The sequence below is a fragment of the Anastrepha obliqua genome, chromosome 2 (assembly GCF_027943255.1).
Source record: "Anastrepha obliqua isolate idAnaObli1 chromosome 2, idAnaObli1_1.0, whole genome shotgun sequence".
NCBI classification, from domain to species: Eukaryota; Metazoa; Arthropoda; class Insecta; order Diptera; family Tephritidae; genus Anastrepha; species Anastrepha obliqua.
In genome coordinates, this window is record NC_072893.1 from 108,620,068 (window position 1) to 108,644,539 (window position 24,472).

Sequence of the window (24,472 nt, forward strand, 5' to 3'; positions counted from 1 at the left end):
TTATTTTTGCTCTAATTTTTTTTTATTTATATAAAGCACTCAATATGACAGCTGTAGTTGTAGCTGTCATGACAACACCGAAACAGGATTTTGCATTGTGAATTTTCATTTTCATTGAAAGTAATATATCTGCATATGGATATCTATTGATCTTTAACTCAAAATTATTCTCAAATTTTAACTAACCTAAAGGTTTACTGGGGGAATGCAAATACATTTTCATACCCTTTAGGGAGCTTTTAATGGCGATTTAGCCACAACTATTGATCGTCAGTGTAAAATTGTAATAGCGCAGCAGGGTCAACAAATTCTTTATCTAACCACTTGACGCTAAGGTTTTTTTTTCACAAAAATATAATGTAAACATCAGCGCAGTTAATTCTGATTAAAATTGTAGTGTGACACACGGTTGTTACGAATATTAGTGAACAGCTGATTTGCTTATTGGATAGTTTTGTCTTAGCTGCCTCGATAATAAGAAATAATTATTTGTTTAAAAAAAGTCTTAAATTGCAATTTCTCAAAAATTTCCGCAAAGTCAAAACAACTGATTAAATTTCGAACGTGTTAGTGCAAACTAGCATTGCATCCAGCCTTTCTTGTTCTTCTCTGCAAAAGTCATTATTTTTCATTCACAATGGATATTAACTGTAATTTTACGGCAATGGTGCGATCGAAAATTCCCCTCATTCTCCTTATGAGTATAAAGTCAAGTTGTCAATCCTTTTTAGGGCATTTAATTTCTGAGATAATTCCGAATTAAGTCGTTAATCCAGATTAAGTTCACCGTCTGCCTAGGCTATTAGAGTGTGTCCAGCGCTCGCGTGCGGGGGTTCAAAATCATTAAGGGGGGGGTAAGGGATAAAAATCGATTTTTTTTGCATGTTATTGTAGTAAAACATTTCAAAAATACCGTGTTAAAATTTTAAGTCAATCCGAGAAAAAAAATTTAAGTTATAGAGCATAAAGCCGAGCCGCCTCAAACATCTGCCGAGACGCAGCAGTTGCGCGCGTAGTCCGTTACAAACTTTAAACGCGGTTTTCTCGAACCTTTTTTTTTAAAGTGCGTAGTCATTGGCATTTGAAAACTACTCAACCGATCCTTTTGAAATTTTGCACACATATTTTACATATAAAAAACCTCCCCCCAACGTTTTTTTTCGCCATTTTTTTATATTAAGGTGGTTTTACACCTACAAAATGGCGGCATTTTTTCGTCAAAAATCACTTTTTACTTCAAACGACTACCAAATGGCTGAAAATGAAAATAAATCGTCAAAATAAACGTTGGGGGGAAGTTTAACTCATACTTTAACTAAATTATTCGATTTTTTTGATTTCAGATGATTCTACGCTGAGATATGCTGACTATTGCAAAATGTATTTTTGAAAAGACGTCTACGTAAATGGGCTCTCATTCGCTCATTTTGCAATATTTTTAAATGAAAATTTTATCAAATATTCTTGAAATGTTACTTTATAATATGCAACAACTTTTAATAAACTGACTTGAACCGTTTCGCTACAATAAATTCATGAAAAAAGTGTTTTTTTTTAGCGTTTATCCCTTACCCACCCCCCTTAAGCGGGTTAAGTAACAAAAGTTTTGCTTAAGGAAAGCGTCTGAATTATTTTATTTTTGGTACAATTAAAATTACTAAAATCCGTTATGGTAAAAATTTGTGTTAGCCCATTTTATTGCAATAATTTTAGTGTTATTTAAATAAAAAATATATAAAAATTAAAAAAAAAACATATTTTCACTATTTAAAAACAAAAATATTTTTACTATTTATTTTTTACTATTTTACTAATAAATCTTTTTTTTCTATATTTCAGTGCTCGCAATAATTTTGGTGTATGTGGCCAAGCTGGCTTCTTACGGATTTTTAAACCTAAAAATGTTATAAATATGTATGTTAAATCAGAAAAAATATAAAAATATAATAGCAACCCAATTGTGCGCGAACTAATTTGAAAAATATGCAACATAAATATTAAATAATTTTATTGATGTGTGTGTGAAAACGTCGAAAATAAACCATTCAGTTGAATTAAAACCACTTCGCTCGCTACGCGTAACTGTCAACGCACCATCGACTGGCTGACTGACGTGTGTGCCCAATGTGCCATTCAACGCACACAACCGCCAAATGCACAAATTTACGCACTTGTTCACGTTTCCGTCCTTTCACTATGCAATTTCCGTTTCCGTTGAATTATAAATGAAACGCAATTAAAAATCATATTTATTCCAACCATTTTGCATTGTTTTAATATTAATGAACATAATTTTAATTTGTATTTTTTCTTTTTCTCCACAGGATGTGAGGAAATTAAATAAAATGTTTTTCTCCGCATGAAAAATATATGAAAAAAAATATTGCAAATATTTCTGGAGAAAACTTGTGTTCTTAAAAATTAATTAAAGATAAAGTCTAAAAGTAAAACTTCAATAAAATCAAATAAATAATTTTCCGTTAATATATTTAATAATAAATAAGCTGTAAAGAGTAATTTATTCTAATATATTAATTATAAAAATTAATTTATGAAAAATTAATAATTTCCAATTTAAGGGCAAGTGTTTTTATGTAAAAAATGAAAATGAGTTTAAAATTTCATTAATTGATAAATAAATAAATCAATAAAAATAAAATAAAATCAAATAAAAATTTGTGGCTAAGCTTAAAGCTATAATTAATTACAAATAATTATCTTCAGCAGCAACATCAGCTGGAAAAAGCGCAAATATCGCATCGATAGAAATTTGCAGTTTAAATCAAAATCATTGAAAGAAAGTGTTAAAAAAATAAGAAAGAGTAAGAAAAGCTTCCTATGATATGGCATGGCATCGATAATGTACGAAAATTAAATTTGAAATATCAAAAGCAGATCATTGCTGTGCTCATTTGCCATCATACAGTAGCAGTTCAGTTCAAAAGGTGGCAAGGTTGCAATAGCGCATAGAAGCGAGGAAGAATTCGTTCCTCCTTTTGCGGATAAGGCCGGCCCGTGGCCTGAGGCGGTGTAGTGTGCGCGCGTTCGTACGTACGTGTGCGGTGAGTGTGTGAGAGCACCTGTCGGAGTAGTGAGTTTGGCCAGTGTTGCCAAACGCATCTTTTCGCGTTAAATTACCCGCGTTGTTTCTGGTAAACCAAGTCGATTTAGGTTCGTGCGACGTTGAAAGTTTCGAATAAGTGTTGCCACCTTGCTACTTTTTTCGTGTATTTGTGTGTTTGTTGCTACGAAAATTAAAAGCAAACGACAACTATTGTCGCAACTGCCATCGGTTTTTCTTTACATTTTTGCTGTCGCCGTAATGTGGTGTGTCTTTGGTCGCGGCAGCATAAGCAGCAGCACCGGCACCGGCAGCAGCAGCAGCAGGAGCAGTAGTTCGGCATGAAATGGAAGCGGCCATACGCTCATCAGTGCAGGTCGGTGGTCCACCACCAACATCAGGTGGTCAACAGCAGCAGCAGCAACACCACCACCAACAACAACAACAGCAGCAGCAGCGCGGTGGCAATCAACAGCCACAGTCGCACTTGCATGATAATGGACCATCGCCTCAGCATCAACAGCAACAGCAACAACAGCATCAGCATCAGCAGCAACAACAACAACAGCAGCAGCAGCAGCAGTATCATCAACAACTCAGTAACCTACCCACGCACCTCCATCCACATCACCCACCACCGCAAGCGCAGCAACAAACTGCTCAGCAACAGCAGCAAAATAATAGCGGCAGTAATAACGCGCAGCAGCAGCACCAACAACAGCAACAGGCCAATATGTCGGCCTATCAGCAGCGCATGGCGCCTGGACCGTCGCAGATTCACAGGTGAGTGGGCGAGCATTTTTTGGTGTCGCCAAACGGTTATTTCTACATACATACATATAGAGGTATCTAAATATGTATATAGTAGGTAGGGGAAATGCTTAGTTTTGTGTTGAGGAATTTTGTCGCCCAATTATATAAAGGTGTGAACACCCACTAATCACAAAACATTCACGCAGGTGAGATTGCCATCGACGTACGAATGTGTCATCATATTTTATGGTTCATTATTTTTTCTTTACATTTACATAAAATTCCTCTTATAATGTTCATATGGTAAATATAAATATAATAACTTAGGTGTAGAAATTCTTAATTCAAAGTGAGTGTAATTTTTTCAACTTTACTCAACTTCTGAACAGCCCATAATCACCCGTATTTTGGCTCACCAGCTCGAATATGTAATGGGTGTTTGGAGCGCATTATTTATTTAATTATTTATTTACTTATATTTTTGCGCCTCTTTTCTTAAGTTTCCGTTTATAATTTTCCATCATTTTTAGATGTATCTTTGATTGCGCCCGCTGAATGAGCGAAATTCAACATATTTTTTATGCTTTCATTTTTTATCAGTGAAGGGTTCAAACTATATTTTTAAAAGTAATGGAGAAAGTGTCTTGACCAAGGCACATTAATCAGGCAGCAGCAGTAGTAGGGTGGCAATTTTGATTTTTGTTTTCTATTCATGCGGTCTTTAAATTACCAAATTTGTTTCTGAGCTGTCAATCTTTCTTTAAGGGTTTTGAAATTCGATGGACTAAAAGCAAAAACAAAATAAGTTGCTCTTCTCGTTTTTGCACTACTGCTGCTAGCAGTTTATGTCTGAACCTTTTTTTCTAAAACCACAAGCATATGACGTTATTCCTCATATGATTCAAGTTTCAAAAAAACAAAAGAAAAAAAATCTAACTACATTGATAAAATCAATATAACGAAATAATGTCGTTTTTATGTCCGTGAATTAAACTTTTTTTATGCCTGGTGCCGCATGTACTAATTACGAATTGCTGTCGCGTTTTCATAATGAGATAGAATATGAATATTAGATATGTGCATATAAATGGGTGTGTTTTTTTGAGGTATGAAACTTCTTCTTCTTCTTAAAACTGAAAAAAAAAATCAATTAAATGCTCAGCATTTTATACATTTAATGGCATTTAGTATTTTTAAATAATTTCGGTCATATGGGGTCATATCTTGACTTCGTCTTATGGATTCCGTTGGCCCGATTTCGTACCACTTTGTCAGCGCAACCAAATTTTGGCTTCTACGTCTTCAATCATAGCATGGGCGTACCTGGTCCTCACACAAAAAATTAACTATTGAAGTCAAATTTCGTGCAGTTACTGTTACTTTTACAGCTGCGATGAATGCGTTTTCTATGTAGAAAACAATATCGTATGTAAATCTTTGTATGCTGAGTTAATTGAAATAGCTATCAGATAATAGAGGATATTAAAAATTCTATATATCTAAAAAAACACCCGTTACATATAGCAACATGACTTGTATCATCACTTCTCTGAAACAGCTATCGGATAACAGATATCCTTATCAAAAATTCTATATATCTAAAAAATCACCCGTTACATATTATATAAGAAAATGAAATCTTTGTATAGTGATTTTCCTGGAACAGGTATCTTTATCAAAAATTGTATATGTCAAAAAAACACCCGTTACATATAAGAACATGACTTCTAGAAGCCAACTTCGTATGTAAATCTTTGTATAGTGATTTCCCTGCAACAGATGTCCTAGTCAAAAATTGTGTATGTCTAAAAAGACACCCGTTATATGTACATATATGAGAACATGATTTCTAGAAACCAAATTCGTAGGCAAATCTCTGTATAGTGATTTCCCTTAAACAGCTATCAGATAGCAGATATCGTTATCAAAAATTCCATATGTCTACAAAAACACCCGCTACATATAAGAACAAATGCCAACATCATTTAGTTTTTGTGGCATTTTATGCATGTGTGTTGTTTGTAAAGACCTATAAAAAGGATGACATAATAACGCATTTTTTGTTGATAATTTATCATTTCTGGCCTGAAATATTTATTTTTACCTGCTTCTATCACGCTATGCACACATGCACGAAAAACATGTTCGTGACAAATGACAAAACGACTGATGACGGAATATAGAAATTATGATAATAGAGTTCCGTACCGAAATGTGGTAATCAGACGCTCTTATAATTTATATATTTACAGATGTACATACGAGTGTCGTGCTTTCAATGGTGTAATTATGAACAAAAAAAATCGAATTAAATTCAATGTACATATTTTTATTTTTCAATCCTTACGATAACCTCAATACGCTTGGTATATATTTTAAAATTATTTTCTCAATGCCCTCTAAAAATATCTTTCTTTCTTGTCCGAAAAATGTGCGTTTATTGTTTGCCGCTTTGAGCTCTTCATCGCCATACAATTTTTGCAAGCAGAAAGTAATCAAGTCAAGGAGCCAGGCCGCAAACTCGTACAGCGGCTTTGGAAACCGGACCTGTGTTAACCGGAGCGTTGTCGAGAAGAAACAGCACAATGACGATAGTCAGTTTTCTTCGTCTTTTTTCCTCAATAGCTTCCCTTAACTTATATAAAATGGTAGCGTCGGATGTTTCTTTATGTTTCCGCCCATTTTTTGTACCCAATCATTAAAATTCCTTTCGCATTCCAAAGCACTATAGCCAGGATCTTGACGTTGTTTGGAGTGACTAAACATTTTTAGGAGAGTCTACACCCTTCTTATGCCACTGCATAGACCCTTGCTTACTTTCAGGGTCAACCTAAATCTCATCTGTAGTATCATTTTGGTCGAAAATACCTACTTATCGAATTCTCCCCAAAGAGCTCCAAAAAACGTCTACACTCTACTCGCTCTTGCTTTTGAGGTGCCGTAAGTATTCGCTGTATCCACCTAACTTTTGAGATACTACCAACGGATAAGTCAATTTTCTTTGCTAATACGTTAACTTTTATTCGGGCGTCCGTACAAGTTTCTCAAATTTGTTTACATTTTCTTCTGTAGCGACAGTACAGAGCGAGGATTATTCAATACTGTCCCTCCACCTTTAAAATTTATTTGACCACTTTTGAATTGTAGATAGTGAAGGTGCAAAACCGTGGTAAAAGGCCACCACTTCTTTGCCAAAGGGGGTTTTTTTTTTAATTTTTTACTTGTTCTGCTGTGTTGCGCTTCACATTTCGAGTTTTTTATCTGAAATAAAAATATACGAATATTTTCAGGCAATAATTTTCACATTTAACAAAAAAAAAAAAATTATAAACACATAAAAAATATAATAAAAAAAAACAATAATATAAACTTATAAAAAAACCAATAAAAAACAAGGAGTAAAAAAATAAAAAATTAAAAGAAAATAAAAGAAAAAAATTAACCGAAAAAAAAAATTAAATGGTAAAAAAAAACTAAAAAGACTAAGAAAAGAATATAAAATAAAATAAATTTAAAATAATAAAAATAAAATTAAAAATAATAAACTGAAAAAAAATTAAGAAAAAAATATTTAAAAAGTAGTAAAAAAAATCGTTCTCCCCTTCGGTCACCAATTTCTCCGTGTGAAATCTACTGATTTAAGGGGTTAGGTGGGTTTGAAAATTTCAAAAAATCGATTTCTTTTTTTTTGTCTTATTAAATAGTATAATATGTTTAAAATATTCTCCTAAAATTTCAAATTGATCCGAGTAAAATTCTACGAGATAGACCCTTCAGAAGTTCCGCCCATCAGGCCATGTCAGTGCAGCGTTTCGCAGGTATACGCGTTTATCTCAAAACTCGATTTTTTAAGTCGGTGGACACGATTTCTCGAAAAGTTATGAAGCGATTTTGTTCAAATTTTGCACACATCTTTGGAATAACATTATCAAGTTATTGAACGAAGGATTTTTTTTTATTTTTATTACAACTAATTTTTTCGAGCCAACACATGACGAAAATTTGACCAAAAAATGTGTTTTTTTGTTCAAAGTCTGTCAAAAATTCAAATTAAATTTTATTTTTTTTTCCTTCGTCCAGTAACGAGATTTATCCATGTACTAACGAAATATTTTTGGTTTTTTGATTTTAAATGAACCAATAATGAGTTATGCTGTCCACGGCAAGAGCATTTTTTTGTGAGACGTTAAGGGAGATGAGGTACCAACGGCTGAGTTTTCGGAATTTTTAAATAAAAATTTCACAAAATACTGTTTAAATATGTATCTTTGATATGCTGTATTGTTTAAATAAAATATATGATTGTATATATTAAAAAAAAAATAGTAAAAATACCCTTTTTTTGAACCTCTGTAACCCACCTAACCCCTTAAGGACAGATACCAGTAAACGGCCATATTTTCCCTGATTTTCATTAAATTTATTTAAAATGAAGAAGTCAATATATTTTTTTCAAAATTGGCATACAGTTTATTTATACATTAAAATAATATAACATTTTTTTTTTAATCATTTAAAATGGTGGATGTACACTTAATTCTTCCACGAAGGTCGCAGCGGGGCTTCTCAATCGGTGGGCATTGTAGCATCGGCGTCAGTGACCTGAATACTAAAAACCAAAAATTTTTCTGTTTATTAATGTCATAATTTCTATATGAATTAAAAACAAATGGCACAAAAAAAAAAATCGCGGAATAAAATGTTAAAAAAAATGAATTGTGGGGCGAATTTTCTTACTATTTTTGCTTCGAAAAAATTATTTTTTCGAAAAATTTTCGAAAACTTAAATTCACATAGAAAGTAATATCATAAAAGAGATGTGTGCAAAATTTCAGGGAGATCGGTCAATAACTTTTCAAGTTATTGTTTACGGCAATTCGAAAAATGTAGTTTTGAGAAAAACTCGTCTAAAGTTTGGATACATGACTATACCTCTCCCAGCGCTCGAACGCAAAGAATAGAGTCGTCATGGTTGACGATCAATAATATAAGAAATATGTACTTAAATTTATGTTCTAAAATTTTTTTGACATATTCTTAAAGGATTATATTAACATTTTATGAAAAAAACAAAACACTTTTTTTCGAAATTTGACAGGTATCTGTCTCCTTAAGCCCACAAAATGCAATATTTTCGAAATAAATTCCAATAATGCAACTACTAAACGACACTCACCAGAAGTTCATTAGTATCTTCAGGCATTCCCATGGTATCCGGTTCTACTCAACCGGAATCCCGCCCTATGGAAATAGTTCGTATCGTGGATCAACGAGATTAGATGAGATTGAAGACAACGTCTCATGATTTCATTGGTTGGGATCTGTTAGCTGCTACAACAACAGCAGCAACATATCGTGAAGATCATATTGCCTCTTTGGCACTTTTTTTGTGCGCGAAAAGTAACCACATCTCATCTGAAAGTAACTGATATTACATACGTACATTCCTATTACATGTCGAAGGTATAAGTTAATGAGTTTGGTTAAATAAAAATGACAGATTTCACAATGCATTTGCATATTATGCCTTGTAACTCTGGCTTTGGCAATAACTTCGACTATCGCCCTTCCTCAAGCCTTATTTCCTCCATGAAGGAGGTGCTCGAAAAGTGAAAGGTGCTCACTGTGAAATTCCTCTGCCGAAAGCTCCCAGCGGTAATTTTTGAAATAGGTGTATAGTTAAAAGTATCTCCAGGGCATACCTATTATTTATTTTGTTTTTCCTTTTTATGACTGCTAAGTACTGGGTGTGCTCGCCTAATAAATATCTATTGTTGGAAGTATTTTTGCTAAGTTGCAATTACTTTCTGGAATTTATTTGTGCACATTAGTTGACTTTCTTTTAGTATTTTCGCTATATATTTGAAATGTCGTTGGTGATAGCCGCTCATGTAGGCCCCTCCCTTTGATGAAAGGCAAAATGGTAAATATTTTTAACCGCTTAATTTGCTTTTAACTGTTCCATTTTGTATGACAGTATGAAATACCATCAAGTAAACGGAAATTATTTCTTATTTCCTTGGCATTGCTGTTGTGACTACTTCACTCAAGTTTATTGCCTTCACTAGCGTGTTTTTGTATTTATTTATTTTATTTTGCGCTGCTCAGTGGCTAGAAATATTTGTGGGTTACTTGTATTTTATTATACTTTTTTTTATTTTTATTTAAATTTTATTTTTATTTAATTTTATTTATTTTTCTCTCATGCGTACCATACGCAGTGGTAAACTTACTTGTCGATCGTTCATTATTCTTTTCGTTTTTTTGTTTAGCGAAATTCACGCCACGGCAATCGCCAGCACTTATCATCACTCGATTGCAAATCCACTCAGCTATTGCGCGATTGCACTCTTATTTTGTTGAAGCATTTCACATTGCCATGAGTTTCCATTTGTTGCAGGAAATTCAAGTAATGTTTTGCCGTTTGAATTACACAAATGAAAACAGCGAAATAAATTACAAAACAAAAACAACAAATTATAATAATATTGCCTTTTGTTGCAGGTGTCGATAACACAGCACTCTCATTTTCCTCACTTAGTTTTGGTTGTTTTATTGGCGGCTTTTTTTCTGTTGCTGTGGCTTTACTTTTTTCTCTTTTGTTCAAGTTTTCGTTTACAATTCAGCCAGTTGCTAGTTGCCTGTAAATACAATAAATAAATATCTAAAATGGTTGCTACTGCTGCCGGCTTCATTGTGGTTAATATCGGCGCCTGCACTGGCATTGGTTTAGTGTTGCTCGTTTCGAAATTCAAATATTGCTAAAGTATTGAAATCGTAGCATATATTATTACACTTGCTTGCAATATTTGGACTTTTACCTCACATTTATTTGTAGTATTTAAACATTAAATGAGAGTTTTAAATTTACGAGCGCTTCATTTTACAATAAAAAGTGTGGGAATTTTTCATTTAAGATATTTAAGCAGTTTTGTGGTGTTGAGCCCTAAGGGATGACACACTTTTTAACCTAATGTGGTTGCAGTTTAGTTTCCAGAATGTAAAATTGCCCGAAGAGTCGCTGTGAATATCCATAGAGGTATTTGTCGATGCAGTACTTTCCATCTCGCCAATTAAATTTGCACTTCGCCCTATGTATCATCTAACAATACTTGAATAGCAGTAGCTTTTTAACGTTGATAACAAATCGTTATGCCGGTATTCAGTAAACTGGCATTAGTCGCTAATCAGCTGATTGAAATCTATTAATCGCTAATAAATATTAGCACTGTTGACTATTTTCAGCTGATTGAAATCTATTAATCGCTAATAAATATTAGCACTGTTGACTATTTTCAGTTGATTGAAATCTATTAATGGCTAATAGATATCAGCACTGTTGACTATTTTTAGCTGATTGAAATCTATTAATTGCTAATAGATATTAGCACTGTTGACTATTTTCAGTTGATTGAAATCTATTAATAGCTAATAGATATTAGCACTGTTGATTATTTTTAGCTGATTAAAATCTATTAATCGCTAATAGATATTAGCACTGTTAACTATTTTCAGCTGATTGAAATCTATTAATCGCTAATAAATATTAGCACTGTTGACTATTTTCAGCTAATTGACATTAATCGCTATAGATATTAACACTGTTAACTATTTTCAGCTGATTGAAATCTGTTAATCGCTAATAAATATTAGCACTGTTGACTATTTTCAGCTGACTGACATTAATCGCTAATAGATATTAAGACTGTTGACTATTTTCAGCTGACTGACATTATTCGCTAATAGATATTAACACTGTTGACAATTTTCAGCTGACTGACATAAATCGCTAATAGATATTAACACTGTTGACTATTTACCGCTGACCGGCATTAGTTGCGAATAGACATTAGCACTGCATAGTATTTTGAGCTGACTGACTAATTTCAGACTCTAAAATATTTGCCAAAGGGATTGCTAGATGCTATTATAAATATATTACATTATAATTTGAAAAATCTATTGTGGCAAATGTAAGAGAAAGTGAAAGTCAATTAAAAGGAGACGTTTAGATTTATAAAATTTCTAGTTTACTTAATACTTTTAAAAGTAATTTTTCTGCAGTTTGTACATAATTTGTGCGTTTGAATTTTTTGTAACGGACCATTTTTGTCGCCTTTATAATACTATTTTGCTGTCCATTCGCTTGCCATATTTTGTTGCTTGTTAAGGTTTGTTATTATTAAAAGTAGTGTGAAACGTTAAAATGATAAGTTTTTTATAAAAAAAAAATCGAAAATATAAGGTACTATGTCGTTACGGTAATGATCAACATTAAAATGTGTAGGTGGAATAACATTACTCTGCAAGGGGTCTTAATTAAGAGTGATATGATGACCGATGGCCTCAATTTTTGTGCACTTTTTATACTATGGGTCGGGTCGTATGTGATGGAAAGTGCTTTGAATTGTGGCTTCTAAAGTATTTAAAGCATGGAGAGGGTCTGGTTATTCACATAGTTCCTTACAAGAGGTGGTGCAATACATTTAAATCACAACTTCTTGAGGGCCATTCAATATCGCAGTTGCTTCACAAAATGGAATCGACAAACTTTTCCCGCAATAGTTCGATTATTTCATGTGCTGTGTGGGTTTTCGCACCAGAACCAACCGACAGTTTTGTTTACTCACTGAACCACTCAGATGAAAATGAGCCTAATCGCCTAAAAATTATGTTTTTTCAATCTGATTCGAAGCTTCGTTGAGTTGCCCATTTCTATTCAGTCCAGAATGCAGATAAAACCGATAAGCTCTTCAAGCAAGGGCATAAATGCTGATTTGTGCACTCGAAATTTTTTATTAAATGTGTAATTTAAAAATGGTAAAATTACTACATGGTCCAATAAGTTCATAAGATGAGGCATAGATGGCGGCGTCAATATCGAAAGCATGTGGTATTTAGTGAGAACCGCCCTTTATAAGCTACTTGTCAAATTTTCATAACATTTTGCCGATTAGTTTGTGAGTTACAGTGCGTTAAGTGAAGCTACTTTTGGTTTTGTGAAAAAAATGTATTCAAAAGAATTTCGTGTATTGATAAAACACTGTTTTTTTATTAAAAAAAACACTGTGGAAACACACTAATGGCTACGGAAGTATTATTCGGAATTCGCTCCGTCGATCGGAACCGTTGAACGATGGTTTCGTGAATTTAAATGCGGTCGTACGGGCACTGAGGACGCAGCGCGTTCACGACGTCCAAATGAAGCAGTTGTTCCAGAAAAAAACAAAAAAATCCATCGTATCATTCTGAATGATCGTAAAGTGAAAGTGCGCGAGTTAGCAGAAGCCATAAGCATATCGAAAGGGTCAGTAGGAACGAGTTTGTCTGAACATTTGGGTGTGAAAAGCTAGTCAGAATATGGGTGCCGCGTTTTCTCGCAATCAACCAAAAACAACAACGAATAATGGATTCTAAGCATTGTTTGGAGTGGTTTCGCCGCAATCCAAGCGAGTTTTTGCGTCGATTCATAACAATGGACGAAACATGGATCCAGCACTACACGCCACAGTCGAATAAACAGTGGGTAGAGTGGTTGGAAGCCGGCCAAACCCGACCAAAACGTCCAAAGACGCAACAATCGGCTGGAAAGGTCTTGGCCAGCATTTTTTGGGATGCTTGCGGTGTAATCTTCATCGACTATCTTGAAAAGGGTAAACCGGCCACCGGTGAGTATTATGCCAGCTTGTTGGACCGTTTGAACGACGAAACCAAGAAAAATCGGCCGCATTTAGCAAAGAAAAAAGTGTTGTTCCACCAAGACAATGCACCGGCTCACAAATCAACGATTATCGTGGCAAAATTGAACGAATTGCACTACGAATTGCTTCCCCATCCACCGTATTCTCGAGATTTGGCCCCCAGCGACTATTGGCTGTTTCCAAACTCGAAGAGATGGAAAGAGATTTCGATCAAATGCAGAAGTTGAATGGGAAACAGACAAGTATTTTGAAGGACTTTCTATCGATCATTTTTCGAAAGGCATCAAAATGTTAGAAGACCGTTGGGAAAAGTGTAGCGCCCTAGAAGGGACCCATGTTGTAGAATAAAATGAATTTTGGTTGAAAAAATTGTGTTTACCCTCTCACCTTATGAACTTATTGGACCATGTAGTATATATTTCGAGTTTTCGGGGTTTTTTTGCTAATGGTGAAATTTCTTATCAATGAATTTGCAACCAATACCCACAACATTTGTTTTTAATTTGGTTGAGGCGGAGCTCGGCCAAACACCGAAAAGATGTGTACGCGCCAATTATTTATTTTTATTTTTTTTTTTTTAATTATATATATTAATTTTAGCAACGAAGAATTTTTCTTAAAAAACGTCGCCCATTTGCAAGGGATTTAAAGCGTATCTCAATGTTTTGCGCGTGATTTGAAGTACTCTTAAATTTGGCTGTCTTTCTCCACTAAAAAAATACTACAGCACTCCCAATAGAATTCGTTTCATTCGCAAGAAAATTAAAATAGATGCAAAATAACGCTTAAGAAATAATTTTGAAAGCTAAATTTTGCTTGTTTACTTTGTATCAACTGGTATCTAAACATCAAAAATTTAGCATTTGAATCTGCCATCTCTTTTTTGGGTTCACGTGGATTTATTTCATTTATTCATTTTAGTAAGTCAAGAAATACAAAGTTTCTTACAGACTACAGAGAACTAAGAGTATTTATATAGAAGTAATTAACAAAATTAAAGCTTAGGAAACTAAATTAACAAATATATACTAGGTAATTATTTAGGTTTCTTACAAAGGAAGAGCATTTTTAATTGTGTATTAAATACATGTTTCGATTTAGTGACAGAAAAATTTTCTTAGGCGTAGCGAATGGTTGTATGCGTTCGTAACTTCGTTATACGACGAGCTCAGTGATAACCTAACATCCCGGCATTCAGTTCCTCATTTTATAGCAACTGCCAAATTTGATTGAATGCGATGGAAATGTTTTAAGTGTGGGCATTGACATGTTATGTTATCGTCATTTTGAAAAATTTGTCAAGTAAGCCAATTACGTTGTGCTCGAGCGCTTGATTGTTTGAAAGTATTGTTTAATTCATTCGATTAAGGGGGGGGGTAAGGGATAAACGCTAAAAAAAAACACTTTTTTCATGAATTTATTGTAGCGAAACGGTTCAAGTCAGTTTATTAAAAGTTGTTGCATATTATAAAGTAACATTTCAAGAATATTTGATAAAATTTTCATGTAAAAATATTGCAAAATGAGCGAATGAGAGCACATTTACGTAGACGTCTTTTCAAAAATACATTTTGCAGTAGTCAGCATATCTCAGCGTAGAATCATCTGAAATCAAAAAAATCGAATAATTTAGTTAAAGTATGAGTTAAACTTCCCCCCAACGTTTATTTTGACGATTTATTTTCATTTTCAGCCATTTGGTAGTCGTTTGAAGTAAAAAGTGATTTTTGACGAAAAAATGCCGCCATTTTGTAGGTGTAAAACCTCCTTAATTTAAAAAAAAAATGGCGAAAAAAAAAACGTTGGGGGGGGGGGTTTATATGTAAAATATGTGTGCAAAATTTCAAAAGGATCGGTTGAGTAGTTTTCAAATGCCAATGACTACGCACTTTAAAAAAAGGTTCGAGAAAACCGCGTTTAAAGTTTTAAGTTATCTCGGCAGATGTTTGAGGCGGCTCGGCCTTATGCTCTATAACTTAAAAAGTTTTGCTCGGATTGACTTAAAATTTTAACACGGTATTTTTGAAATGTATGCAAAAAAAAAAATCGATTTTTATCCCTTACCCCCCGATTTGCTGTTAAATATGCAAAATGACAGCTCATTGCTTCACAGATGTTGGCAATATATGCCTAGAAATATTTCTCCTGATATGCATTGCCAATTTTATTCAATTTGCTGTCTCGTTTGGCAATTTCATAGAAATTGATCATTGAAAGTAATTTAGGCTGGCCAATTTTCTTGTGGTGAAGGTTTTTTAATAGTCTTGGGTAAAGTTTGCAAGCGTCTAAATAACTCGGCTGAAATGTCTAGTTGCCCTACCCTGGATACGCCCTTGGCGCCACACTCTATTACTCGTGTTTATGATTAGCTCAAAAATCTGATTGTGTTGCTAAAAATGGTTGCTGTATATTATAGTTTTTTTCCACATTCACACACATACATACATATTTTAAACAATCAAATCGGTTCGGGCAATTTAATCCAATCTCGCTGATTGCTTTACATACATACAAGCATATTTATTTTTCTTAGACACAAAAACAAGCTAATGAAACAAAAGAAGCGCACGCATTTCCATTTATTCAGCGCGCAAACCCGATTTCATCTACCTAACAACTAATCAACAAAATCTGCCCTGAAATAAGCAATTGGATTCCCTTGCGTTTTGTTTCGTTTTTTTTTCACATTTCTTCGGCTGCCTTTGATGATGGCTGCGCGTGTCTTCTGCTTAATATTAAGCTTTTTTATCTCTCTACGCACTCTCGCTTATTGCGTCTTTCCATTAACCCTAAAGAAGCTTAAATTTAAATCAAACCAATTTGCCCTGCGCCAAAGTCGGGATTGAAGCCGTGGTTGCCTGGTTTTTCGTAGACGACATCCATATGTAGGTATGTATGTGTGTATTTAGATTTATATATATATATATGTATGTAGTACGAGTACATGACATCCTTTGGCATTGACGTCGAAAATCAAATCATATGAACGCGCATATATAAAATAAGATTGGCACATAAATAAAAGTAAAAATAATGGCAAAGCAAACTGGCTTAATATAATACAAAAGCTTCAGATTTTATTGCTTCATCCGCCATTAAAGTCGAAGAACAAGCAAAACAACTCAGAATTCAGAATTGTAGCAATTTACGAAACCGTGATAAAATCACAGCGATTTCAAGAATTTCAATTCTGGCACAAATTCTTTTTCTGCCTTCATTTCCACAGGCCATTGAATAAAATGTGTAAGCTAATCCGTAAGTCTCCTGCCTTTCTTGCATCCATCTTAAGTAATAACTAAATACTATTGTCGTACATATGTACTATATATATGTATGTATGTACAACTAAATATATATTGCATATGATATATACATCTCTGTGTACGTATATGTAAATCCACACACTCATACACACGTTTGTTTATATGCCACATCCATTTATTATCCAACGGCGACATGCCAGGCAAAGGCAGCTGCGGCAAAGTCAACGAAGAAGATAAGCCCACTATGAATCCCGAGAAATTATGTAAATGGATGATGGCAAAGTTGAAAATTGCTTGCCATGACGCAGCAGCAATTCAGCAAACGTTGTGGACGGACGTGTACGAAGGCAGGGCGGCGTATGTATGTTGTGTTGGGTGTCTGGCATCGGGTGTCGTATATCGAATGTGGTTAGGCGACTGGCGCTGGTGTTGGTTGTGTGGCGGCTTACAACGAGTATGCGTTGACTGGAGCTTATGGTAATTTCTCAAATTTTTTACACAAAGCAGAAACTCGGTAACGACATAATTTTGCTGACATAACGGCAGTGAATGCGAAAAATAAAGAGAATTAAAGGCAGAGCAGTCGTCGGCGGCGGCGGCGGCGGCGATATATCGAAATACTAAAATTTCGCAAAGGAAGAGTGCGAGGAAGGAGCATGCAAGGAAAAAGATTATGCTGTGGAAGAAACTTTAATATCATAACGGAAACCAGCTACAGCCGCCTCCAACTGCCTGCTTGCTGAGCCAGTTGCATTGCTACACTCGCCTTGGCGGCAGCTTTGTGGCTTTCGCAGAAATGAAAAGTAATGTTACAGCGACTTAAAGGTGTTCTCCGCTTGCAAATGCTGGGTTGTGAGAGGAAGGCGTTACACCTGAGACTTTTTGTTATATGAGAGGAAAATGTTAGTTAAATTAAAGGACTTTCGAAATATCTGCGTTGTAACTGTAATTTGCGAAAATGTTTTAGAGAAATGGCATTGGCTTAGCGCAAAGGGTGCGCAGTAGTAATAATGCATAGAGCAAATAGAGTTAGAATTTGTTGTAAATAGGCAATATGAAAAACCTAAATGTTGATACTTATTAAATTAAAAAAACAAAATTAAATTAATTCATATCAAATAACAAAACAAACAATTGTATAAAATTTAATTGAATGCAATAAAATAAAAATAAAAATTAATGCAAATAAAATTTTATGAAAAGTAAGTACAGAAAGTTCAAAAATTTTAAAAATTGTTTATGTATATTATATTTATTTTTTGAGCGTCAACAGCCGTCTGAATTTATTGAAGCCAAAATTTTACATAGGTGTGTACGTGAACGGCAAAAGCATAAATAAATAAAATATTAACATATTGAAATAAGAAATTTATTGGGGTTGCCGTAGCCGAATCGGTTGCCGTTGCCAAGCTCGAAACCCTGGGCACAAAACAGCAAATGCAATTTTTTTTAATAGCGGCAATAACGAGCCTCCGCGTATATTTCCACCTTGAAAAAATTCCTATTAAAAAACCCTCTGGAGGCGACATGAAACTATAGGTACTTCCATTTGTGGAAAATCAGCAAGACGTGTACCACAAATGGGAGGAGATGCTCGGATAAGCACCACATAAAAGGTGTAAGCGTTAATTATTATTAAGTAATATTTATGAACATCATAACAAGTGTTTACATTTAATGTTTTGTTAAATAATCATAAACAAATTTTAAAATTAAAATCTCTACTTTGTTAGCAAATTTTACAAAAATTTTTTGTATTTGTTCATATCAGGTCAGTCCATAAGTTCGTGCGTTTTTTAAAAGTGGTTTTAAAAATAATAAAAAAGGTGTTTAAAGTATTTATTAATCAATAATATATTTTCCTTCATTATTTACAATGTCTTCCCAACGTTTAGGCAAATTTTTAATTCCCTGCTCAAAAAATTTGTTGTCCTTGGAGCCAAAATACGCTTCGATATCCCTTTTTATAGCTTTCTTTGAGGAGTAGTTCTTGTTACTCATACGCGATTGAAGTCCACGGAAAAGGTGATAATCGCAAGGTGCAATATCCGGAGAGTATGGTGGATGCGGCATTAGCTCCCATCCGAGCTCGTTCAGCTTGCCTAATGTTTGCCTTGCGGTATGAGGTCTTGCGTTGTCGTGGTGAAACAAAACTTTGCGTCTATTCACTAAATACGGTCGATTTTTTTAAGTGCCTCATTCAGGTTTGATGGCTGATGGGAATAATAATCAGCAGTTATCGTCTGGTTTGGTTCCAGAAGTTCATAGTAAACAATACCGGCCATATCCCACCAAATAGACCGGAGAATCTTCTTGGGGTGAAGGCCATCTCTAGGGATCGGTTCTGGTGTTTCAACTTTATCTAACCATTGGCGTTTGCGAACACGATTATTGTAAAGGACCCATTTTTCATCACCAATAACGATAAGGTTCAAAGAATTTTCATTTTCAAGCCGTTGCAGCAGCTGAGAACACACATTCACTCTCTGCTGAAGGTTGACGACGGAAAGTCTATGCGGAACCCATTTTCCCAGCTTTGCAACCTTTCCCAACTGAACCAGGTGCCTGTGAACTGTTCCATGCGATGAATTTAACCTCTGAACTATCATATCGACTGTCAAATTTGGCTCAGCTACCACGAGTTCGAGCAAGGCGTCGGAGTTAAAGGCTTCAGAACGACCAGCGCGCGGGGCATCCTCCACGTCGCAGTTACTACTTCGGAATTTTAAAAACCACTTTTGCGCAGTCCTTACACCCACGGTATCCTCTCCGTGAACAGTGTTTATTTTTGCAGCAGCAGTTGTTGCATTTGTACCACTTTTATAAAAAAAAATGCAAAATATGCCTCTTATACGCGTTCGAAGATTCCATTTTATTTTTTAACAACACGTGCTTCTATCCGCGACTAAAATCACTTGTTGAATGCACAATATATCAAAGAAAATATAAATAGTTCCGTTATATTCCGCTAATAATTTTTTGTATGCAAAAAAGGTACGAAAGTGAAATTATGGGTAAAATACCCTCGAACTTATGGACTGACCTGATACGAAGCTGACATAATAATTAATTCTTATATAAACTGAAGCAAACACAGCGCTAGCGGCAGTGGCTGTTGCAAAAATTACATTGAAAGGGAATTGAGAAAAAAAACGAAAAAGAATAGAAGAAAAAAAGATAATAATACAAAAACAAAAATAAAAAGTAAGAATAATAATAAAAAAAATAATAATAATAATACCAAAAAAGTATTAATATTAAAAAAAAAAAAATAATAATAATACAAAAACAAAACTACAAAAAAATAATAGAAAACAAAAATTATTATAATAAAAAATAAATGAAAATAAAATCGTAAATATAATAATAAAAATAACTCAAGTAAAGAAAAAGTTAACAAAAAGAAGCAATTGAATTTAAAATTTAATGAAAAAATTAAGTAAAACTTTAAATCTGTTACTAATTATTAAACTTAAAAAATTGTATTCATGCTATTGAAAATTCCAATGTAAGTCAATTTTAATATTATTATTTTTTATTAATAAATAATATTTTTTTTTGTTTTTTTATTATAATTGATTTTTTATTATCGTATGTTTTATTATTATATTATTTGTTATTACTGTTTTTTGTTATTAATAGTTTTTTATTATTCCTCGTTTTTTTTATTTCGTTTTTTTCTACTTTTTTAATTTTTTTTTATCATTGCTCTTTTTTTATTAATTGGTATTATTGTGTTTTATTATTTCTTAGTTTTTTATTTTCTTATTATTTTTCAATATTAAAAAAAAACATTTTTATTACATTTCATATTTTTTTTATATTTAATTTTTTATCTATTGTTTTTAGGTATTTTAATAGGAAAAACTAATAAGATAATAATAGAAATATTAATAATTATATTAGATAGATAATTAGAGTTCTTTTCTATCTTTGAGGAAGTGGTTTGTGTGAAGTTTGATTGAAATCGGTGCAGCCGTTCCTGAGTTATGACATTTTATGTGAGTAATGGTTTCCTCTCATACGAGATGCCTGTATGGGAAAAACAACAACAAATACACAGCCGCTTATGAGAGTTTCTGTTGTACTGTTGTGGTTGTAAGTGTTGTGTGTTGTATTATGTTAATATTAATTTTGGACGAAAATATAATAAAAACTGGAGCATTCAAGGAACTGGAAAAACATTTTTAACTTTATTTATTTTAGCATAATTTATTTAGGGTAAAAAATTGAAATGGAAATTAAAGAATCAAAGTTTAATTACAAGTTTTTATCGGCTCTTTCACCTTACCTGTATATAGGTGACCACCACAATCAAATTTTAAAAAAGTACAGAAAAGGATGTCACAATATCTTTAGAAAGTATGTTGAATGAAAAAAATCAACTAATTCAACTGTTTAAACATTTTACGAGTTCTATAAAGAAAACTTAATATGAAAAATTTCTTGCGATATAAAAAAAACATTTTATGTATAGTGGTGCGAAGTCCACTGGGAAATGCTAGTAATGCTATAAATATAATAAAAATGTTATTTTAAATATTTATAATTATATTTTTTTAATCATTATTTTTTTCAGATTTTTTTTAATTATTAATATTTTATTACTTTATTTTTTTTTTTAAGTCGGTTAAGGGGATACATGGGTTTCGTTGGTTCAAAAAGTCGATTTATTTTTTTTTTTGGCTTATTAATTTCTACAACATCTCAGGAATATTATCTTAAATTTTCAAGTCGATCCGAATAATAAATTCGGAGATACAGCCTTTGGAATGTGTGCGCTCCAAGCCACTTTTAGTTAGAGGTTTTGTGCTATCGGTTCCGAATGAATTTTCTTGTTAAGGCTGCTTTAGAGTCCAAGAGGATCAGTAAGCGTGCCTTAGATCACAAAAGACAGCCAAAAATAAATATGCAAATTATTAAAACCGTTGAAGTCGTTGGTTGTATGCCTAAAATGTGCATGGGACGCAACTTTGTTTGCAATGGTCATCTCTCGGCAGTCAATCAAAGCAACCAATTACTTAAAAAGTAGACCAAAGCAGCGCTATGAATCTAATAGCTCACTTCGCATTCAACATCTTTTCGTAATTCACTTTTTAATTCTATATCCAAAATATTAATTTTTTTTAAATAATTCCAAAAGCTAAATCGCGCTAAATGAAAATCATGAGGCAAAATTTCAGGTTTACTTGTAAATGCAACTAATAATCTCTAATGCAAAATTTTACGGCGGCTTTGAAAAACATCTACACACAATTTTCTGCTTAATACAAGTTTTTTTTCTCATTCAAAGATGCATTTGTATGTACGTGTATGTGTGCCTACTAACATTTCTATTTAAAATTTCCTTTTTTTGGTTACGTTAATGGCTTCGTTTGCTTGCGGCTGCAGCCTTAGTGCAATCAGAATATTAGTTTCGGGCAGATGCATTAAGCCACATTTGTAGACAGCCTTTGACACTTTTGCTAACAGTTTTACATAAAAAATATTTCCTCTAATGTTTTGTTTTTTTTTGCTTTTTTCTTTTGCACCAGTCATCATTTTTAGTTATTGCAAATATGAAAGCGAGTTCCTGTGACCAATTTAAAATTGTCTGCAGTTTTTTCAATGACTGCTTTCCTAGAACTCTACGCTCACGAACTAATTCCACCAATGATTTTTGACAACACTAAGGCGAATTCCGCAAGTGTCTGTGTCATATCCCTTTTGCCTTTCATATGCGGATATTTTTCGTATTTTATGTTAAATTTTTTATGCTGCTGAAGTTTTTTTCTATGCACTTCATGTTTCATATTCCTTTTATTATTATTACTGCCATTCAGTCTGTAACTTCTTTTTTTTTTATTCTGGCTGCAGCTGACAAAAATTTTTGTGCAGTACTGCATAAATTTTGTCGAATTCTGCTTCCTTCCGCCGTTACTGCTAACCACTGATGCTAATATCTATCAAGTGTAGACGAAAGCAGAAAAAAAGTCATGACGCATACTTTTATATATCTGGAATATGTCGCTCTTGTAGGCTATCACTTCCTCTCTCAGCAGACCACTGCACGCGAAACACACAGCCACTCATCCATACACTCATGCACATACGACATTGTTGCTAGTTGTTCTTCGTTGTTTCCTCCAGCCTGCGATGGCGCTACTGTTTGTTATCACAGAAATGAATTGCAAAAGTTGCTCCATTACTTAGTTTTAAGTACTAAAAGTAACGGCGGGGGGAAAACTCAAAATATTAATATAAAAATTTAACTTGTCAAGTAAGAGGAGCATAAAAAATAAGTAAAAGTCAAACAAAAGAAAATAATAGAAAGAGAAGAAAGGCGAATATGCGGGCGAAAACAGGAAATGAAAACTGTTCGGAAGTTTGGAGCAGAAAACTCTGTTGGCGGCGTTGCATGAGTGACGGCTATCGTTTCGACCAGCAGGAATAGAGGCAAAGACGACAGAAGTTTTGCTGGTGACGAGAATGCTGATTGCTCTCCCTTTGTCATAGGCTTGTGTAGCAATGCACATATACATATGTATGTATGTATGTATATGTATTATAAAAATGGTGCTGCCGGCGCTTTTTGTCGCCAGGCTGACTCGGAAAACATTGTTTGAAGACGAAAGTAACTACAAAGTTTTGTAAGAAAAACTGGATTTTCGCCTTATTGCGGGTTGTGTTGGTGGACTCTTTTTGATGTAAAGTTTTGAAGCAGAAATTTAAAATTTATAATGCTGATAAACAGGAACTTTTAAAGAGCGGTGAAAAATATATTGAAAAATACTAATGAGCAACCTGCGATGAGCAATTTTTATACGAGTATTGCCAGGCATAAAAAGTTGTTTCTAATTATTTCTTTTAAATCTCTTGCTTTTGGATAAATAATCTTACTATGCACTTGCTTGCAATTGTGCTTCTATAATCAAGTCACTCTATCTTTTTGCAATTAAGTTCGGAAGTATTTTATATGGGAGAATATGTTCAGCCGCATATACAAAAAACAAATTGCCAAAAATCAACGAGAATTTTCAACGACTTCAAACTTCTTTCTTATTATACTAAATTGAATGGGATATGCAAAAATGTTGATGAGAATTTTTTGAAATTTACGGAATTTTTATGAATTTTGTACAAAGTTTTAAACTTTGATGCCTTATAAATTTGTTATACAGTAATTGTTATGTAAATATATTCCGATAAAAAATTTACGAAAAAAAAAAGTTTGCATACCAAACATAATGCAAATATTGTAAAAATGCTTCAGTTATGTGAGCGCACGAAAGTATGTGTCCGAGGATATTCGGAGGATGTTCGGATATTCGAATTCAATCGGGATTGTGGTCGACGTTTTAATGCCGATATTCAGCATAGTCGATGCGATATTAGTTGCTCTAGTATAGCAAATCTCTTGCTCTGAAACGGACGCTTCACCCGGCCGCATTCACGGTTCTCTCAAGTCAACCTCTCTATTGCAGTTGTGTAGCTATAATTTCGCATGAATTTCGCACAGCTTCTATCTGGTGTAGATTTAGTAGACCATGCGTGTAAGTAAGCACCTTTTAACTGTAAACATTTTTCTGGCTTACCCATTTGAACAGACACATTTAGCACAGCGTTTCTTTACGCCTTTATGCTACCGATATAAAAAATGTTTCATATTTCACGTTAGGTTATTGTCAGGAATGCGAGCCATCATAGTTGGGGTG

General features: G+C 33.6%; 1 protein-coding gene across 1 annotated transcript in view; it reads left to right on the top strand.

Moving 5' to 3' along the window:
• Positions 1-2,705: 2,705 nt before the first annotated feature.
• LOC129239659 (ataxin-8-like) overlaps positions 2,706-24,472 on the top strand; it is a 50,264-nt gene continuing 28,497 nt past the window's right edge. Inside the window, exon 1 of the mRNA XM_054875327.1 lies at positions 2,706-3,844. Coding sequence (XP_054731302.1) covers positions 3,408-3,844 — 437 coding nt within the window. The 5' untranslated portion in view covers positions 2,706-3,407. The remainder of the gene's footprint in view (positions 3,845-24,472) is intronic.